We start from the raw sequence: 16,599 nt of genomic DNA on the forward strand, positions 1-16,599 counted from the left end.
CTGCCAGTTATCTAACTTTAAAATATTAAGAATTCATCCGACTACAATCGTTTAGAATACTTTTGTCTTAGATTGCTAGTGTATGTACTTGAACTCATTCATCTCACGGAATTTATGATACGAACCCGACCCAATTTTCAGCAGTCGAATGCGTTCGCGTCAACCTTTAGTTCTTACCCACGGACTAGACCAGCGATCGGTTTTGTGTGCAAAGTGCAAAATCGTAAAGGGGACACTGTCGGAGTTGAACTAGCTAGAAACTAGTTTGAATTCGTGTATTGCTTGGCGGTATTGAGTTCACGGCCCGCACTTGATTGTGTGTCCCCCTTTCTATGCAGCTAGCCGATTGCAATTTTTGCAGTGGCGTCCGCGGTGACGGTCAAAAGAGCTCTTTCGACCCACCCAGGTGCGTAGGTATCTACCTCTCTTATACGCAAGTATGCGTACTCGTATGAATGGATATAGGGAGATGTGCAAAAACGTCACGGTTCGTCTACAATTGCACCTGGTTATCAAACTAACGTAACGACCACAATGGCGCGAGCACTCCACCAACTAGAGCCGCAATCAGGCTAATGAGCACTTTTGTTGATTAATTACAAACTTGCTCTCTAATGTATGGCTATATAATGCATACCCACGTCAGCGAGTGTGTGTGTTCCAAAAAAATCGACAATGGAAAGTATATAACGAGTAACAAACATAACGGAATGAATGGCAGTATTCGCCACAGGGGTGCAGTTTTTCATGCAGGGATTAATCATATTACTCTGTTTCAAACTGGCATAAAAGCTACGTACTTATCATCTACAGCTATTTATTTTCAAAATATTTAAATATTTAAAGGCAATACTCGGTTTATTGGTTGAAAATAATAAAGTCTTAAAAAAGTGTACCCAAAAATCGTATTGCGTAACGGCGAACACTGTAAGGACTGTCGGTTGAAGTCGATTGAAATTTATTTTGATTTTTAAAGTTTTTTGGCAAGTTATTGATACTCATTGAAAAGATTAATGAAGTATTGTTCACATATGAACTTGATGTATATTTAAAGCTGATTCTGAGCCTAATATAATTTTGAAAATTCCAAATTGAGAAGACACTGTCATCCAAAGTGAAAATTAAAGAAAACGTATGCATATAAACGTATGTATTTACGTATATAAAAATAATATTGATGGAAAAATACCTGTTTTTTTTCTATTATCTTCCTCCAAGCAGTTACAGCATAGCTTTGTTAGTATTTCAATTTTTATAAAATGTTACAATAAAACAAGTTTAAGATTACGGTAAGACTTATGAATGGTTATTAAGCGTCCCCTCGTACTTACTATGTACTATGTATCTTTGAAAACTACGAAAAACAAGTAGAGAGAACTCTTTCTTAATTACTTTGCTACAATATGAGGTAATGTTGGTTAAAAGTTTAAATTAAATACGCCACTTCAAGATTAATAAAAAGGAAATGTATTCCATATACGAAATAATAATAATAAATTGTAAAGCAAAACAAACGCAATGTATTGCTACGTATTTCTCAGTGGGAAAATGATTTGCCACGATTTAAATCAGACGGATAAAATATACGAAAAGGATAATAGAAGACTTTATGTAATACACGTGTGGGTGCCGTTTAATTTGCATGCACAGTGCGATGGTCGCTATAACGAGCATCAATTGTAATGATAATACGTACGCGGCGCATATTATTATAGTGGCAAGTTTTTGTGGGTATCACTGTCGCCGTTTATTGTGATCGCCACTGATAATATTAATAATTCTATCGAGCTAATTCTCGTGAAGGTCGACACGACCGCCATTTAGTGTCGTATACTAACTAATCTGGCTAATGGCTGATGTCACCTCGTCGCTTTGACTTTTTGAAGTAGTCATTTGTAAATTATTTGGCGATAATGAAAAATGTGTGTGCTATTTATTTGTTGCCGATTTTTTTCCGGTGGTTTGTCGATAAGAATTGAATTTTTCGGTGATTTTGGTCGGTTTGAATATCCTGTTTTGATTTGTGAATTTTATCTTCGGTGGTTTTGAATACATATAGTACATATAAAGCTAACAAAGGCATCTAATAATATATTTTATATTGTGAGAATGTTTTCTTTTTCAGTACTTCGGTTTTAATTACTAAACTTTAATATTTCTTACAATGTTTTCACGACACTTTTCAAAGAAAGATTCTTCTTATAATTTATATGAGCTCCGAGCAATATTTATAGTTTTATTATTAATTACCAACATTGTAATATAACATGGATGTCACACGTTAGCAGGAGTGCACTTAATACGATTCGAATAACATACAGATAATTTAAAGTCAAATAATCTAGAATTAAAATAAACATTTTTTAGGTCCAAACTGATATTAAATCAATTTACTTGACATATATGTATACTTATTATTCAGAAAAAAACAATCCAAAATACAATATGATCTGGAGAGTTCATTGAATTTTTGTAATAAAATATTGTAAATACCCGGTATACGATATAAAATTTTACTCATCATTATTTTATGAAAAAACTCATTTTATTCTTCATTTAAATTTTAGTATTATTCATTTTGGCATTATTCAACACAGGCATCACAGGGAACCGAAATTCGGTTCCCTGTGATATAATATTAAATTTAACATTTCAATGTTAACATTTTTTTTTTATATTTCATATAATTCATGGCATTAATACGAATGATTGGATTTTTAAAATATGACAAATGATTTTCAATTAGTGACTAATATAATATATGACAAACACTTCTTATGTACTTACGACATAAACAAGGAGATGAACATTTTTAATAAGCAATCACGTACGATTCGAACAGGTCTAAAGTCCACTTAACTACTTATGATTTTAACGTGCAAATAAATTCATCTAAAATGTGGAAAAACTGCAAACAGCCTGTAAACATTTTCAAGGCGAACAAAGCTAAACCAAAGACCTATTGTTTCGATCGAACGTGGCTTTTGTTTCTATTTCGAGGAGAGGCTACTTGTGTACGCACTCACACACACACACACGTGTCGTATGTAAATTCCAGTTGTTCGGAAAATTGGCCTCTCATTGTGATGCCTAGAGCGTTCGCTACGATCCAACCCTGGTAACGAAAAAATCGCAAATAAAATGGCGAATTTTGCCGACTAGATGCGCGTCAATAGCACTTCGCGAAGTGACTCAAGGTTACATACAAGCGCTAGAAGAAGAAATGTCCACATGCATAATAATATAATGAACCATGCATATGGATATGTATATGTATGCACGTAAATTCAGAAGATGTATTCAATATTATGTACATACATAAATATTATATGTAAACTTGCGAATCGTCGAGAACGAAATGTGTCAAATAAACTTCAGTATATGAAGATCGCTTTAATACATACATATGTATGTATATGAAATCAAACTACACAATTGATGATATTAATACTTAACATAAGGCAACGTAGATACATGAAAAGATTACATATATAAATAAATCATTGATTTTTTTCGATTGAATTTCATGAATATGAGATGATCGTTTCATTTGATCTTTTCATGTATGGACTTCGAAATCCATCAATGTATGGACTTTGATGGATTTCGATCTCAAATTGTACAAAGACTGATTGAAAAATGTGGTTTCTAATGCAGGTAGTTGTTAAGGTGGACAGGTCAGATGTCAATTTTTTTTATCTCAACATATTCATTAGCCTTGAATATTATTCAAGCTATTTTCTATCAAAAATGTGAATGAAAGCGCAATGAATTTCAACATTTTGGTAAAGCACAATATCTGAATACTTACAAAATTGCTTCAAAAATACTTAAAATCAAAGGTGATTTGAGATCAGCAACTCAAAAGATTCAAATTTACTGTCGAGTGCTTATTGTCACTTATATTGCCGTGGACCGTTCAATTGACGATAATAATAACGATTCGGTACAAATCAAAGAAAATATAAACCTTAATAAATACAGAACTTAATAACTTAATATGGTCAATTTCTTAATTTCTGATTTGAATTTTAAATAAATAGGGAAATTATTTATAGCATTTTCCATGCAGTGTTTGATATGAACTTAGCATAGTGGTCCCAATTTCGCATTTAAGTCGCTATAAATCACGTGTTTGATATGTGTCGCATTAAAATGAATAATTCATCGTTTATGTACATACATTTGTATGTATGTATGTACATATATACATTATATTTAATTGATGTTTCAAATTGTGCGATAGTGCCTTTTTTAATTTGGATGTTGACATATTGAAACATCCGTGTTACAAAATATGTACTTCGATAAGGGATGGATTAAGTTCAATGGTGGAAATGTGTAATACATTGGCGTATTATAATTTAAGCAATAGCAATAAAATAGATAACGCATTTAGTACTTAACTCTAACGTAATATTATATCAGAGAGAAGCAAGGTCAATGGGTACACTCATACATACATATGTGCATTGTGATTATACCGGACGTCATAGTGGTACAGCCAACACGCTACTTGACCTGTTATTTTTAATTAATTTAAATATTTGCATGGTCTTCAATAGCTTGCAGAAAATGGTACTCTTTTTTGTTGAAAAAAAAATGCATTGTTTAGAATTTGGATCGACCTTTTAGTATTTATATTAGTTGTTGTTTGAAATTTGTGCGAACGTTTCAACTGTCGAGGTTGTTTTGGCCTTGCACTAAATATGGTAGTTCCATTGAAAATTTATTATTGAAGTCAAATATTCAACTCCTCACTCTTTTGATTTTGATAAGTTGATATATATGTCTGTATGTATTATATCTATATAAATTACAAAACTATGAAGGTTAAAGTTTAGATTTTTGGGTTGACTATTTTTAAATCCTATCAAAGATACATATACATAACTTTAAAGAACACTATAAAAATAAATGAGATTCACAATTGTATTTTGCTTACGAAGGTTGTCCTTTTAATTACACTGACCAACAAAAAAATCACGTTTTTCAGCTTAGAGTGAGTATAAGTATGTACATTTAGATTTAAAAAAAATATTGTAAAAAACTTATAAACGTGTTCAAATTAAAAACTGGCAAATATAATGCATAATAAAATGAAAAAAAAATGTTACATAATAACGACTTTTAAAATTCGCTAGATAATTAATTATAAGTAATTAAAAATCACAATCAATAGAAAAAACATATGATTATTGATTCAAATACTCACTTTTGGCAGAGCAATACTAGATATTGAGTTTAATACTGCAAAAGCCAAAAAATGTAAAAATTGCGCATTTTTTAAGCACTCATGTCTCATAAACGAAAACAAGCCAACAAAAATCATTATCATATTTGAATTGAGTAGGTTGCTTGGTGTTATTTATAGTCGGCAAAATTATTTGTGCTCTTTTTAAAAAAAAAATACGTTTAAAGAGCTAGTTCCATTTTCCGAAACAGTAGACAGAGACCGTAATCTTTTCCTGTTATTTGACCCTTTTTATGTTGCGATAATTTTTTTTCTTCATTATAGACATTTTAGAGTATGTTATGTACTCCTTGAATGTCAAAATTGGGAAAAAGAAAAGTTTAGGACACAAACAAACAGCAGTCGATGCAAATACAGTCCGCGTCAAATATACACTGGGTGTATGTACATGTACCATATTTGCATGCACAAGTGGACTTTTACCGACCCGTACATAAAGTAACATTCTCTGTAAATTCGGTCGACACCCATTGCAGTTACAGTTATACATATATGTTTGTGCCGAAAGTGGAATTGAGCCTCTAAATACATACGAACATAGCCAGCAGTATGGCTCAATGGTAACATGTATGTTTAGCAACAAGTTATAAGTGGGTTCGATTCACTGATTTGGGGGGTATTTCTGACTCCAAATCGATCGTTTCTTATCAGAGTTTTCCAATTTTATCTGATCATTGTTGAAATGGTTCCTCAAACTTGGCAAAAAATCATCTTTCCTGTTGTCACAAATCGTCTGTATTTATTGTATGTACAATTTGTAAAAACTAGGTACTATGTATAAAATGCTGCATTGTTTGTAGTTAATTGTTCAGGAAGGCGCATTGGGGTCTTCCTGTCAAGCCTTCCTGGTATATATGTAGCTCGCTGCTTGCGTTTAGCACCGAGAGGTTACCAGGTTCGATCCTGTGCTAATATTGCAGGTTAGACTTGGATATTTGTGACTTCAAGTCGATCGTTTCCTATCAGAGTTTGCCAATTTATCTGATTTCATTGTTGAAACAGTTCCCTTTATGTAATAAAAAAATGCTGCAATATTTATAATTAATTGTCTAGGAAAGCGCATTGGGGTTTACCTGTTGGACCTACCGGGAATTTGATTTTTAAATGCTTTTTATTATTACGAAATTATGTTCACATGATATATCATATATATAAAGACGGTAATCTCTGTGTGTGTGTGTCCTAACTCTCGCCGGACTTAATGAATGAATCGATAAAAATCGATAAATTCATTTTTCGTCGAGTCGACTTTGCCGCAACTCGAACCACTCGTCTCAAATAGCCTGAATATAGGTCTAAATTGAGCCAATGGTTACGAACATCACGCCAAATCCAATTCTTCATTTCGCCTTTTTTTTAAAACATTAATTGAAATATTCCTTCTCGCCATATAAAAATACGTAATTTTAATAATGTCATTTAGCGAGGTTTTGAACCATTTTTTATATATTTATTTTTAATTAAATTTAAATTATTTATATTTTGACGATATTCGAGAAAGAAATTGATTTCATTCACCGCGGGCGCCGGGAATCGAACCTCGGACCCTCCGATCCAAACGCGATGTGCTCACGAGCCCGCGCCGAACGCCATACCCTCGCCCAGAATACGTGTTGTAAATACACATCATATGTATATGCACGTAATTTGTTATGTGTAATAATAATATTCAACGTTACGAGGTCAATGACCGTTTTACACAAACGTTAATCGGAAAATATTACATTTTGTTAACTTTAATTAACATTTTGCTAACGTTAACTTAAAGAATTGAAAATTATTACAAATAAAGAATTGAAAACTATCTATGAGAGTCTACGAAAATAACGGTTTTTTTTTTAGTTTTATGCGATGATATTTCATCGGGCTATTCACTAGTATGTACATATATATGCTAATCGTTTTTCATATGTATGCATGGTAAACGAAACATTCGGTGCGGTGAGGAGGGTCACCGGTAAAAATGTGTACCCGTAAGATTGTTGGTTGTGTGAATAGCAAGCAGTTGGTTTAATAAGCGCGCATTTGTTTGTTTCAGGTCTAGAACGGGTCGCTGAGGAGTTGATGGGTCGCAGGAAATGGAAACTCTACCAGGACGTGCTACTAGCCAGAAATCTACCTTTGCCGCAGCCGTCGGACGAGTCGGACGCCCTGTCGGACAGTGTGAGTGTGAGTCAAAGCCAGAGCCAACAGGCCGACGACGAGGACGCACACATGATAGCGACCACGGAGGCCATCCAGCGGCATTCCGGCGCTGCCGAGCTGGCGCCAGCCGACCACCAACACCCCGACCACCATCATCCCCATCATCCCCATCCCCAACACCCGACCCCGTCGCCGATCGCGCTCGACGAAGACTCCAACACCAAGCACGACTCGGACCCGGACCCCGACACGGACCCCGCCGAGTCGGCCGACGCGACCGCCCCCGCGCCCGCGCCCTCCTCCACCCCGCCCGCCGGACTCAAGATCAAGACCATCGAGCAGATCAACACCGTGGGTGTTGATGGCCCCGCCAACTGCAAGGACGGCGAGACGATCCTCGAGAGTCTGATCAAGAGGTCCAGCTCGGGCCCGCCGTCGCGCAGGCCGCTTCCGATCGACTGGACGCCGCAGGACAAGTGCCACTTCTGCGAGGACGGAGAGCTGGTCAGGCCTGCTGCGCCCGCGGAACAACCCCCCGCCGCGGAACAACCCCCTGTTAGTATACATACTTTTCTCCCTACCGATGACATACTCTAGTGTAATATAAGCCTTTAAGGTCTGCCCCCACTATGCGTCGAACGAACGATCCGACACTTCACAACAGTGTGCGACAATATTAGGTAAACCGCACATGAAAGACAGCGATACGACACTACACAGTAAATTATGTCAATCATTCGTTCGGTACCTCGGAGCAAGATGGACGAAACAAACGCTATTATAGTATATCTATGCTATTTTAAAGTCACGATATGAAGAAGGAGAATAATTGTCGCAAGGCAACCCCCACTCAACGACACTAGTGTCACGTCGCGAACGACACTTTATTTATTTATTTATATATATTTTAGCTATCAAGCTAATTTGAAAATACATCTTAATTATTATACTTAACTCTAAAATTTATAATTAACTTATATGTACTGTTCCTCACGGAGGTGTCTTTTCGCACCTCGCAGGAATGCATCCATGTTTTTAGCAGACCTGATGCACTCAGGGAGGGCATTATACATGAGCACACCCCTGTGAGAAATAACCCCAGCCGTCTTATTTTTTCTTACTCTACTTACAACTAGTTTTTCCTTATTTCTATATTTCTATTATCTCTATTCCTTATTATATAATCATCAAAATACTTAGGTAATAACTTATGATCTAATTTATAAACAAAAGACAATGTACTAATATTTAGACTAATTCTAATACTCATCCATCCTAATTCATCTAACATACTTCCAATACTCTTAAATCTACTCACATTCAAAATACCTCTCATAGCTTTATTCTGTATTTTTGCATTTTTTCTAAATCTTGGCCACTAAACAAATTAAGCACAGTGGCACAATAAACCACATGTGGCAAGACAATTGAATTAAACACTAAAATTTTACTTTTTTTACTTAAAATGTTTCTTAATCTACATAATATACCAACTTTTCTAGCAATTTTTTTTTATGTAGTCAGCGTGCATTTTAAAATTTAGTCCTGAGTCTATGTATACTCCTAAGTATTTTATATTTTCAACTTTTTCAATTAACTTATCATCAATTTTAATTTCATTCAATATATTTTTATTTTTACCATTCAACCACATCATTTTTGTTTTATTCACATTCAGCTTCAATTTATTTTCACACAACCAGTCATTTGCCACTTTGCGTCAAAGTTGGTCGAATAGTCAACTTTGACGCACGATGTCGTTCTACGTCATGCGACTGTCGCGCAGTGCGTTATGTCTCATACAATTTCATACAAACAATATTTGGTCGCGTACTGTTGTGAAGTTTTCGGATCGTTCGGTTGTCGCATAGTGCGGTCAGACCTTAAGGGCCGGGCCGCACAGTGCAACTTTGTCGGCCGACTAGTTGCGCGTCACGAAAAAATGTATGGAAATGTGTGCGACAAACAAGTTGACGGGTGTAGCATGTCCCATCTACCTGCATGCATTGGTCTGGTCGTCCTCAACCAAGTCGCTCGCAAGTCGCACGGTGCGGCCCGGCCCTTAGAAGTCAATGTAGTCAGCCAATAAAGCCCTCTACAAAAGGCCACCCTCACCCTTTCGTCAGAGAACGAGACGGTTGTCCGGCAATAGCACTAGAGCAACCGCACATCACTGTTCTATTAAAAAAAAGGAAACACCGCAGAATAACTACATACATATATAAACATACATAAATTTATTTATTTATTTATTTAGACTCGTATTATATAAAACACTCTTGAGTGGTATGTGGTACGTACCACCCAGGGTGGTTAAAAAATAGACCGCGTGGCCACCAGAGATTTAGGTATACCTAGAATAGCACTAGCCGAATTTGCTAGAGGTACATAGATTGTATAATATTTCCCGCCGTATTGGACCCCGATTGTATTGGACTCGTCACAACAATGAAGCTATTTGTCAAAATTAACAGAAGAGAGTCGATTTCCATTTAATAACCATCCAGATCTTGCAATCAGCAATATATTATACGTTCCCGTATATCTCATTATAATTTATATTTAGCCTTTTTCTCTTAACTGTTTATATAAAATTATTTTTACTGTTTATATTTGCTCCGTGATATTCAACTGTTTGGCTAACTTTTTGCTACTGCATTTAATGTAAGATGAAGTCCCTTTCTGTTATAATTGCCATCCAAAAGTCTCAACGATTGGGGAAATGAAGGGGGATGAACGTTGTGAAGGCGAAATTCTATAACGTTTCAAGGTTGTTTTAGAAAAATAATTCATCTTTTATGCATTTGATGTTAAATTTAGATTTTTATTGTTTGTTTCCTGGTTATTTTTCATGAATTGTTGAATTACTATTATACAACTAACTAACTCTTTCAACGGTTGATCGATATCATTTATTTTATTATATCAACTGAAAAAAGACACGTCCACAACCTTTTTCATATTACTACCAAGATTTTTATCCCAATAAAAAGTTTAGTATGAGCCATAATTGAATCACATTTTCTTTACTGAACCATCATTTGGCCAGGAAGGCGCATTGGGATTTACCTGTAAGGCCTTCCTGGTATATATGTACATATGTAAAATAAATAATCATCTTGTACCAAACAATAGTATTTATATATAATTTAATTCGCCATATGTAAAATGTTAATGATTATACAAAGTTGTATTGTTTTACTGTCTCCTATTAATATTAAACCTCCAAAGATGATGGCCAATTTTTTATTACATAAATACATACACTTGTATGTTTTAAAATCATACGCTATGGCACGTATAATATGTACAAAATATTAACAAACTATAAAAATATACAGAAATAACTTTAATCTGAGTGTGTTGACACTTTTGATAAAAAATTGCATATATTTCAAGTATGTATAATACATAATAGTATAAAATAATACTTGACCACTGAAGCTCCACAAGTGGAAAATATCCATCATCATTAGGTACTTAATGCCAAAATTTTAAATGGATAAAAGTCCCATGAAAATTGTAGAAAACGACACGATCTTCAAGCTTGATCTTCACCGCAATGCTACAATGCCTTTATAGTTTAACTTTTCATCTGTTTAAAATTAATTACTAAAATGGTATAATCACCAGACAATTGACCTGAATATGTGCGACATTACCTCAACGTTTATAATTACATTAACCGTACATCGTCCGCCACTTACATCCATACACTCAATTGGTCAATTAATTTTTGCACCAAATTCAAAAGCGAACTTTTAATCTTTCAGAGTCCAGCCGAATCAGAATCAGAGTCCAGTTCGAGCAGATCGGGAACTAGTCCACCAAGAAGTCAATTCCTCTTAACGCAACAAGCCCAAGCTCTAGCCCACTTTTTACAGCTCCAGCAACAGGCTGGAGCACCGCAAACGATGAATCAGGTAAAAATCCACATAAATTTACATGAACTTTGCTATCCAGCAAAGGTTGTCATAGTAATAAGTAATTGATATGCGTATACTGTACATATGTGAATCACGCGTCTCAAGACGTGTCCGTTTATTACTAATGAGTGCTGGCATCCTCCACGCGCATCCTAAGGGTCATCTGGACTTGAAAGGGTCAAGTCAAATTATCCGGTGATCCTTCATCTCCCTTTTGTCTCTTTTACAGTTGCCAGTTATTACGTTGTAAACACGCAACGGTATGTTTATGTTAACTCGTCGTAATTTTTATGACTTTATTTGTGCATAATCGACGGTTGTTGAGTCGGCCATTACGCGGTCGATTAATTTAGTCGAAGTGCGATTTGAATCTCATCGCATCAGAGCTTTTCAAACTTGTGAAGATGTTTTGTTTTACGAGAAGACATCTAAGCTTAATGATGGTCTTTATTATTTCGAGTACCTAATTTTTAAGAAGATATTGTTTGAAGTATGCTTTTCACTTATTTTATAAATGTTATGTTTGTCATGGTGAAGTGTCTAGAGAAAGATTGGTATCTAGTTTCCTCAGAAATTAAAAAAAAAAATAACAAATTGAAAGTATCAATGAGATTGAATATTACATGATGCCAATTTTATATGAAAATTTCAACAAAAATCTTAATTAACAATTAAATCTTATAATATAACACACAAAAAATCGAACTATAGACTAATATTTCCTAATTCTGTAGTTCTAAATTTATGTTCACAGATGTGTAATAAATATAGTACCTATATTTACATATATGTACATATAGTTTGTGTAGTTTACGAGTATAGTTTACGAGAAGATATAAATGATTTTTTATATCAATGGTTGTTATATTTGGCTTAATTATTGAGATTTTCCCATATAAAATTGGCACAAATGAATATTCATCCAAGCTTTTCACGTCTTTCATCCGTGTCTATCCCCTCCAGTTGGCAGCGGGAAACTACTGGAGAAGTACCCTTACTAAGACACTTCACTATATGATTTATAGTATAAAAAGGTTTGTCATTGTGAAGTTGTTACGCTCCAAATCGAATATTTATCTATCAGAAAGGCTCGATTTTTATTATGACGATTTTAATCAATTTTATTTTTCTCTCTAGGTGGAGTCCATGGCAGCATCGTTGGCTGCGGTGGCAGCCTTAGGTGGGGGCCCAGCCCTGCCTCCGGGCTTAGGGCTCTGCCCCCCTGCTGCCTTTTTATCCCCTTGGTATCTCAATGCCAATCAAAGGCCATCCATAACACCCGAAAGGTAACCATAACAAATATTAATAATATAAATAAGTAAGCAGTCAAATTATACACGGTGAAATTATCGCTCTTCGGTTTTGATTGGTTATTGCAGTCAGTTTCACGGTCGATCGCTTAAAAATCACTTTAACGTGTCCGCAATCGTAAACTTATAGTATTTTACATACATAAATATTATGAGTGTGGTGCGTGTTGAATAAATTAATTGTTATTCACCACCCATATTACGCATTACTGCGACGTGTAACGTTTTTATGGTCGCTTTATTGTTCAACTTGTATCGTTGCATTCACAATTTATCGCTTGTGCGTATCATATACATACGCTGTAGTAAATGGTGAACTGCTGCCTATAAAATTGCATAAAAATGATCTGAGGAAAATTGGCGCGAATCCTTCGTTATGAGATTAACCAGCTTAGTGGTCACCCTCAGACATTTTATTTGTTCAGAAAATAAATGTGGTGAATATCTCTAAAGTATATTGTATATTGTCAAAAAGTTTGCTGATGATATGGGTGTGCTTTTTTTGACCTTTTGACATTTGTAAACTTATTATTTTTGGCAGAATTGAGATAAATGTATATTATTATATTGAGCTAATTCCTTCATGTAAAATTACATTTGTATAATAATGCTTTTAAAGTATGCAAAGTATGGGTATTTATTTTTGATTGTAGTGTAGTGTGGTTTGAAGCACACTAAAGAAGCGCTTCTCTTTTTAATGTATCACAATTATTAATTAAATTTATATTTCAACTCAAACTTATGAATATTGGCAGACGTATTAATAAACTTGGTTTATGTATGTTGTAAAATTCAATTTATTCTGCATAATTAAACTTCGCCACCCTCCGATAGTCAACTGATTTACATTTAGCGTCTACTCTATAATATTCATTAAAATTTTACTAAAAATCAATAGTTAAGTTATAACTAGCTTCGACATTGGGTAGGTGCTTGTCAAATAAAGATAGACCGCTCCATTAGTTTACAAAACAAGATATAAAAAAGCATGGTTGACAATTGTGAACCATTTTTTGTGCAAAAAGCATCGTCCCAATTCCAATCCCTGGTTATAACAATTAAATTAAAAAGTTGAAGTAGCAGATTTTTTATCAAATTTCATGATTTCTAGAACTGTTTTATCGCTGTTATTTTAGAATAAATCGTCTACAAATTAATAATTATAATATTTAAAATCTTTGTGATTAATTGTTGTACGTTGGAGCTAGAAATAGTTGAAGGCAAATGCTTGGCAGTGTTGAATTGTCTCTATAAGAGAACCTTCACATTAAATTATCTGATTCTTTTTAATCGTTTAAATTCTAGTACTGTCTATGTATATTGGTTTATGTAATTTGCCTTGATAATAAACATAAATTGTGTTGTGCAGGGTGAATGCGGATGTTGAGAAGCCAACGGTAGGCTCGAGCCTGTCTTCGCCTTTGCAGACGGAGCAGCCCTTGGACTTGAGCTCCAAAAGCGCAGGTCCCAACTCTCAGGACTCTTCGGAGGCGAAACCCCTGAGTTCGACGTCCCTAGAAGCCAAAATACTGAGCATGGCACCTTCAGCCCTGGCGAACCTCAGAGCGCCACCCATGGACCCGAAGCAAATATTCAAGTACGTACAATTGTTGTAGATGTGTGGTAAAAACGAACGAAACAAATAAGGTCAATGCTTGCTGTGCAATTTTCTGGGTCGCGAGCTAAAATAAAAACGAAAAAAAAACGTATTATAAAATTCCCACAGAGTACAAGAAGGCGATGCCAATGAACTATGTATTTTTCGTCTACGTATTTTTTACACACAGTAGTATCGGATAAAGACGAACGATGAGCGTTATTTGACACTGAAATTTTGCAAATTTGCATGTTTTGTCTGTTGGTTTAATTAGGCTAGGTGCTAGTTTCTCTCCAATACTTTCTTCCGGTTTTTCCATTGTCTAATTTGAGACGCTTCATTGTTTTTGATTAGATATTTACCATTATGATTTTTATTATTAAAGATTTCGAAGAACTGTGAGTATCTTCTTTACGACTTTTCGATAAATAAATATCTTACTTACATGGTTACTTTCCAATATATGTGTTTTTAATGCGTATGTTTTTTATCACAATAATATGCATACATATGTTGATAGATAGATGCACGTACTATTCTCGTTATCTGTGCGTTCTCATAATAAAAAAGACAAACAAAAATGTTGATTCAATTGCGGCGAGCGTTTCCTTTCGTTGTTATCAATTCAAATGCAAAAATAAAAAGTGCAACGATCTCCTATTAAAAGTCATTCACACTTGGCATATTTTTCCTACATCTTCGCTCGATTCACAATAAATATGTGTGTGCTTCATTCTTATAAAACCAATATCGTAAAATACATAGTAGGTGTCAAAAGATCAATGCGTCGCGTCATTGACCGTATCGAAAAAAAATTATATATGTAAGCATACATAATGCTTTCTAAAAAAAAATGCATATTTGCTTCAGCATTTCATTGCACTTTTATCTATTGTAGTTTGACACGGAACTGAAACGATACGGGTGGCTTATATTTTCGCCAGATTATTGCGCATTATTTCAAATGCGTTTTCACTTTTTCTGCATTAGATAAATACAAAAGTTGACGAACTTCTCTAATGTGAGTAATCAAAACGTGACAGCGGTTGGCAACCGCAAACTATTTTTATGTTGATTTATATAAAGATTCAACACCGTATGATAATATATGTACATAAATGCATCATATGAAAAATTCAAAAAATGGTCGGTTATTTAGATACTATCTATTATTAGATGAAAGTTCAATTCTTTCCCTATTGACACATTTTTTATACAAAAAATAGAGTACTCATATTGACAATAGCGTAAGTAAATTAAAAATTCGTTCTATTGAAATATCGGAATTGAATTCGGTGCACTCGCGTTCTGTTCGTTCGGAATTTTTCCCACACACATATTTTTTTTATCGAAAAACATCAAATATTTTGCACGTGCGTAATGTCACGCACATGGCAATCGGTAAACACGAAATGTTACATTTTTATTTCAGTTCGTACGTTGGATGCATTCAATTCAAAATAGATAAAAAAATATATACATATATACAGGCGAACGCGGGTTAGCTGTCGCAAAAATGAATCAAACAAAAATAATTGGAAACGCAACAAAAAAGACGCGTCCAGACAGACAGACTGGCATCGTCTGTGTTTACTTTGCGTCTACGGAAGCCAACGTCATACATGTATATGTACATATATACTATGCACACACATACAATGTGTACTTTTTTATGTTTGTTTTGGCAAAGTTCGAAATTATCCGAGTGCAAGGAACCCACGCGTCGCGTCAGGTCAAAGCCGCATCCAGACGAATTAATCGAGTGAAAATTTTCTTCAGCAGGTCCAAACCCAGACTTGCGGCCCCCGGGGGTAGGAGGGCTTACTCCGAAGCCGAATTGCAGGCCGCACTCAGGGATATTCAATCTGGAAGACTGGGAACGAGGAGGGCCGCCGTGCTCTACAACATACCCCGCTCGACACTTCGCAACAAAGTCTACAAACTGGCTGTGGAGAGACAGCGAGAGTCCACACTACCTGGAACCCTCGCTTCGGCCATGGACAGAGGTAAAATTTCCGTAAAATTAGTGGTTAGAGGTGCATACGGAACTTACACGATGTACTGTTTTTGGATTAAGCATGGTTTAAATTTTTGTATGACGGCATTGAAGGTGCATCTAGTCTAATATCGTATATTGAAATATGAGCCTTTGATGCAAAAGTTGGAGACAAATTAATGTTTACCTTCTGTATACGATTGTGATTGTATAGTAGAATTTGCAAATGTGCTTCCTGTTTTTTAGATTATTTTTATTTATGTTTGAAGATAGTTTTTTTATGGATAAGAATCAAAATTTACTGAAAGTAATATTAAAAAAAGTTTTTCTTTTGTTGATGTAAACATGTAATATAACACAGTATTTCGAAT

At 34.9% G+C, this 16,599-nt stretch overlaps 1 protein-coding gene across 4 annotated transcripts in view; it reads left to right on the top strand.

Moving 5' to 3' along the window:
• Eip93F (Ecdysone-induced protein 93F) overlaps positions 1-16,599 on the top strand; it is a 48,265-nt gene that overhangs the window by 28,779 nt on the left and 2,887 nt on the right. For all 4 annotated transcript variants that reach the window (XM_077441845.1, XM_077441847.1, XM_077441846.1 and 1 more), the window contains 5 exons: positions 7,293-7,954; positions 11,173-11,322; positions 12,463-12,611; positions 14,005-14,232; positions 16,015-16,238. In XM_077441845.1, the coding sequence (XP_077297971.1) occupies positions 7,319-7,954; positions 11,173-11,322; positions 12,463-12,611; positions 14,005-14,232; positions 16,015-16,238 (1,387 nt within the window). In that variant the 5' untranslated portion in view covers positions 7,293-7,318. The remainder of the gene's footprint in view (positions 1-7,292; positions 7,955-11,172; positions 11,323-12,462; positions 12,612-14,004; positions 14,233-16,014; positions 16,239-16,599) is intronic.

The sequence above is a fragment of the Arctopsyche grandis genome, chromosome 11, assembly GCF_051622035.1.
Source record: "Arctopsyche grandis isolate Sample6627 chromosome 11, ASM5162203v2, whole genome shotgun sequence".
Classification (NCBI taxonomy): Eukaryota; Metazoa; Arthropoda; class Insecta; order Trichoptera; family Hydropsychidae; genus Arctopsyche; species Arctopsyche grandis.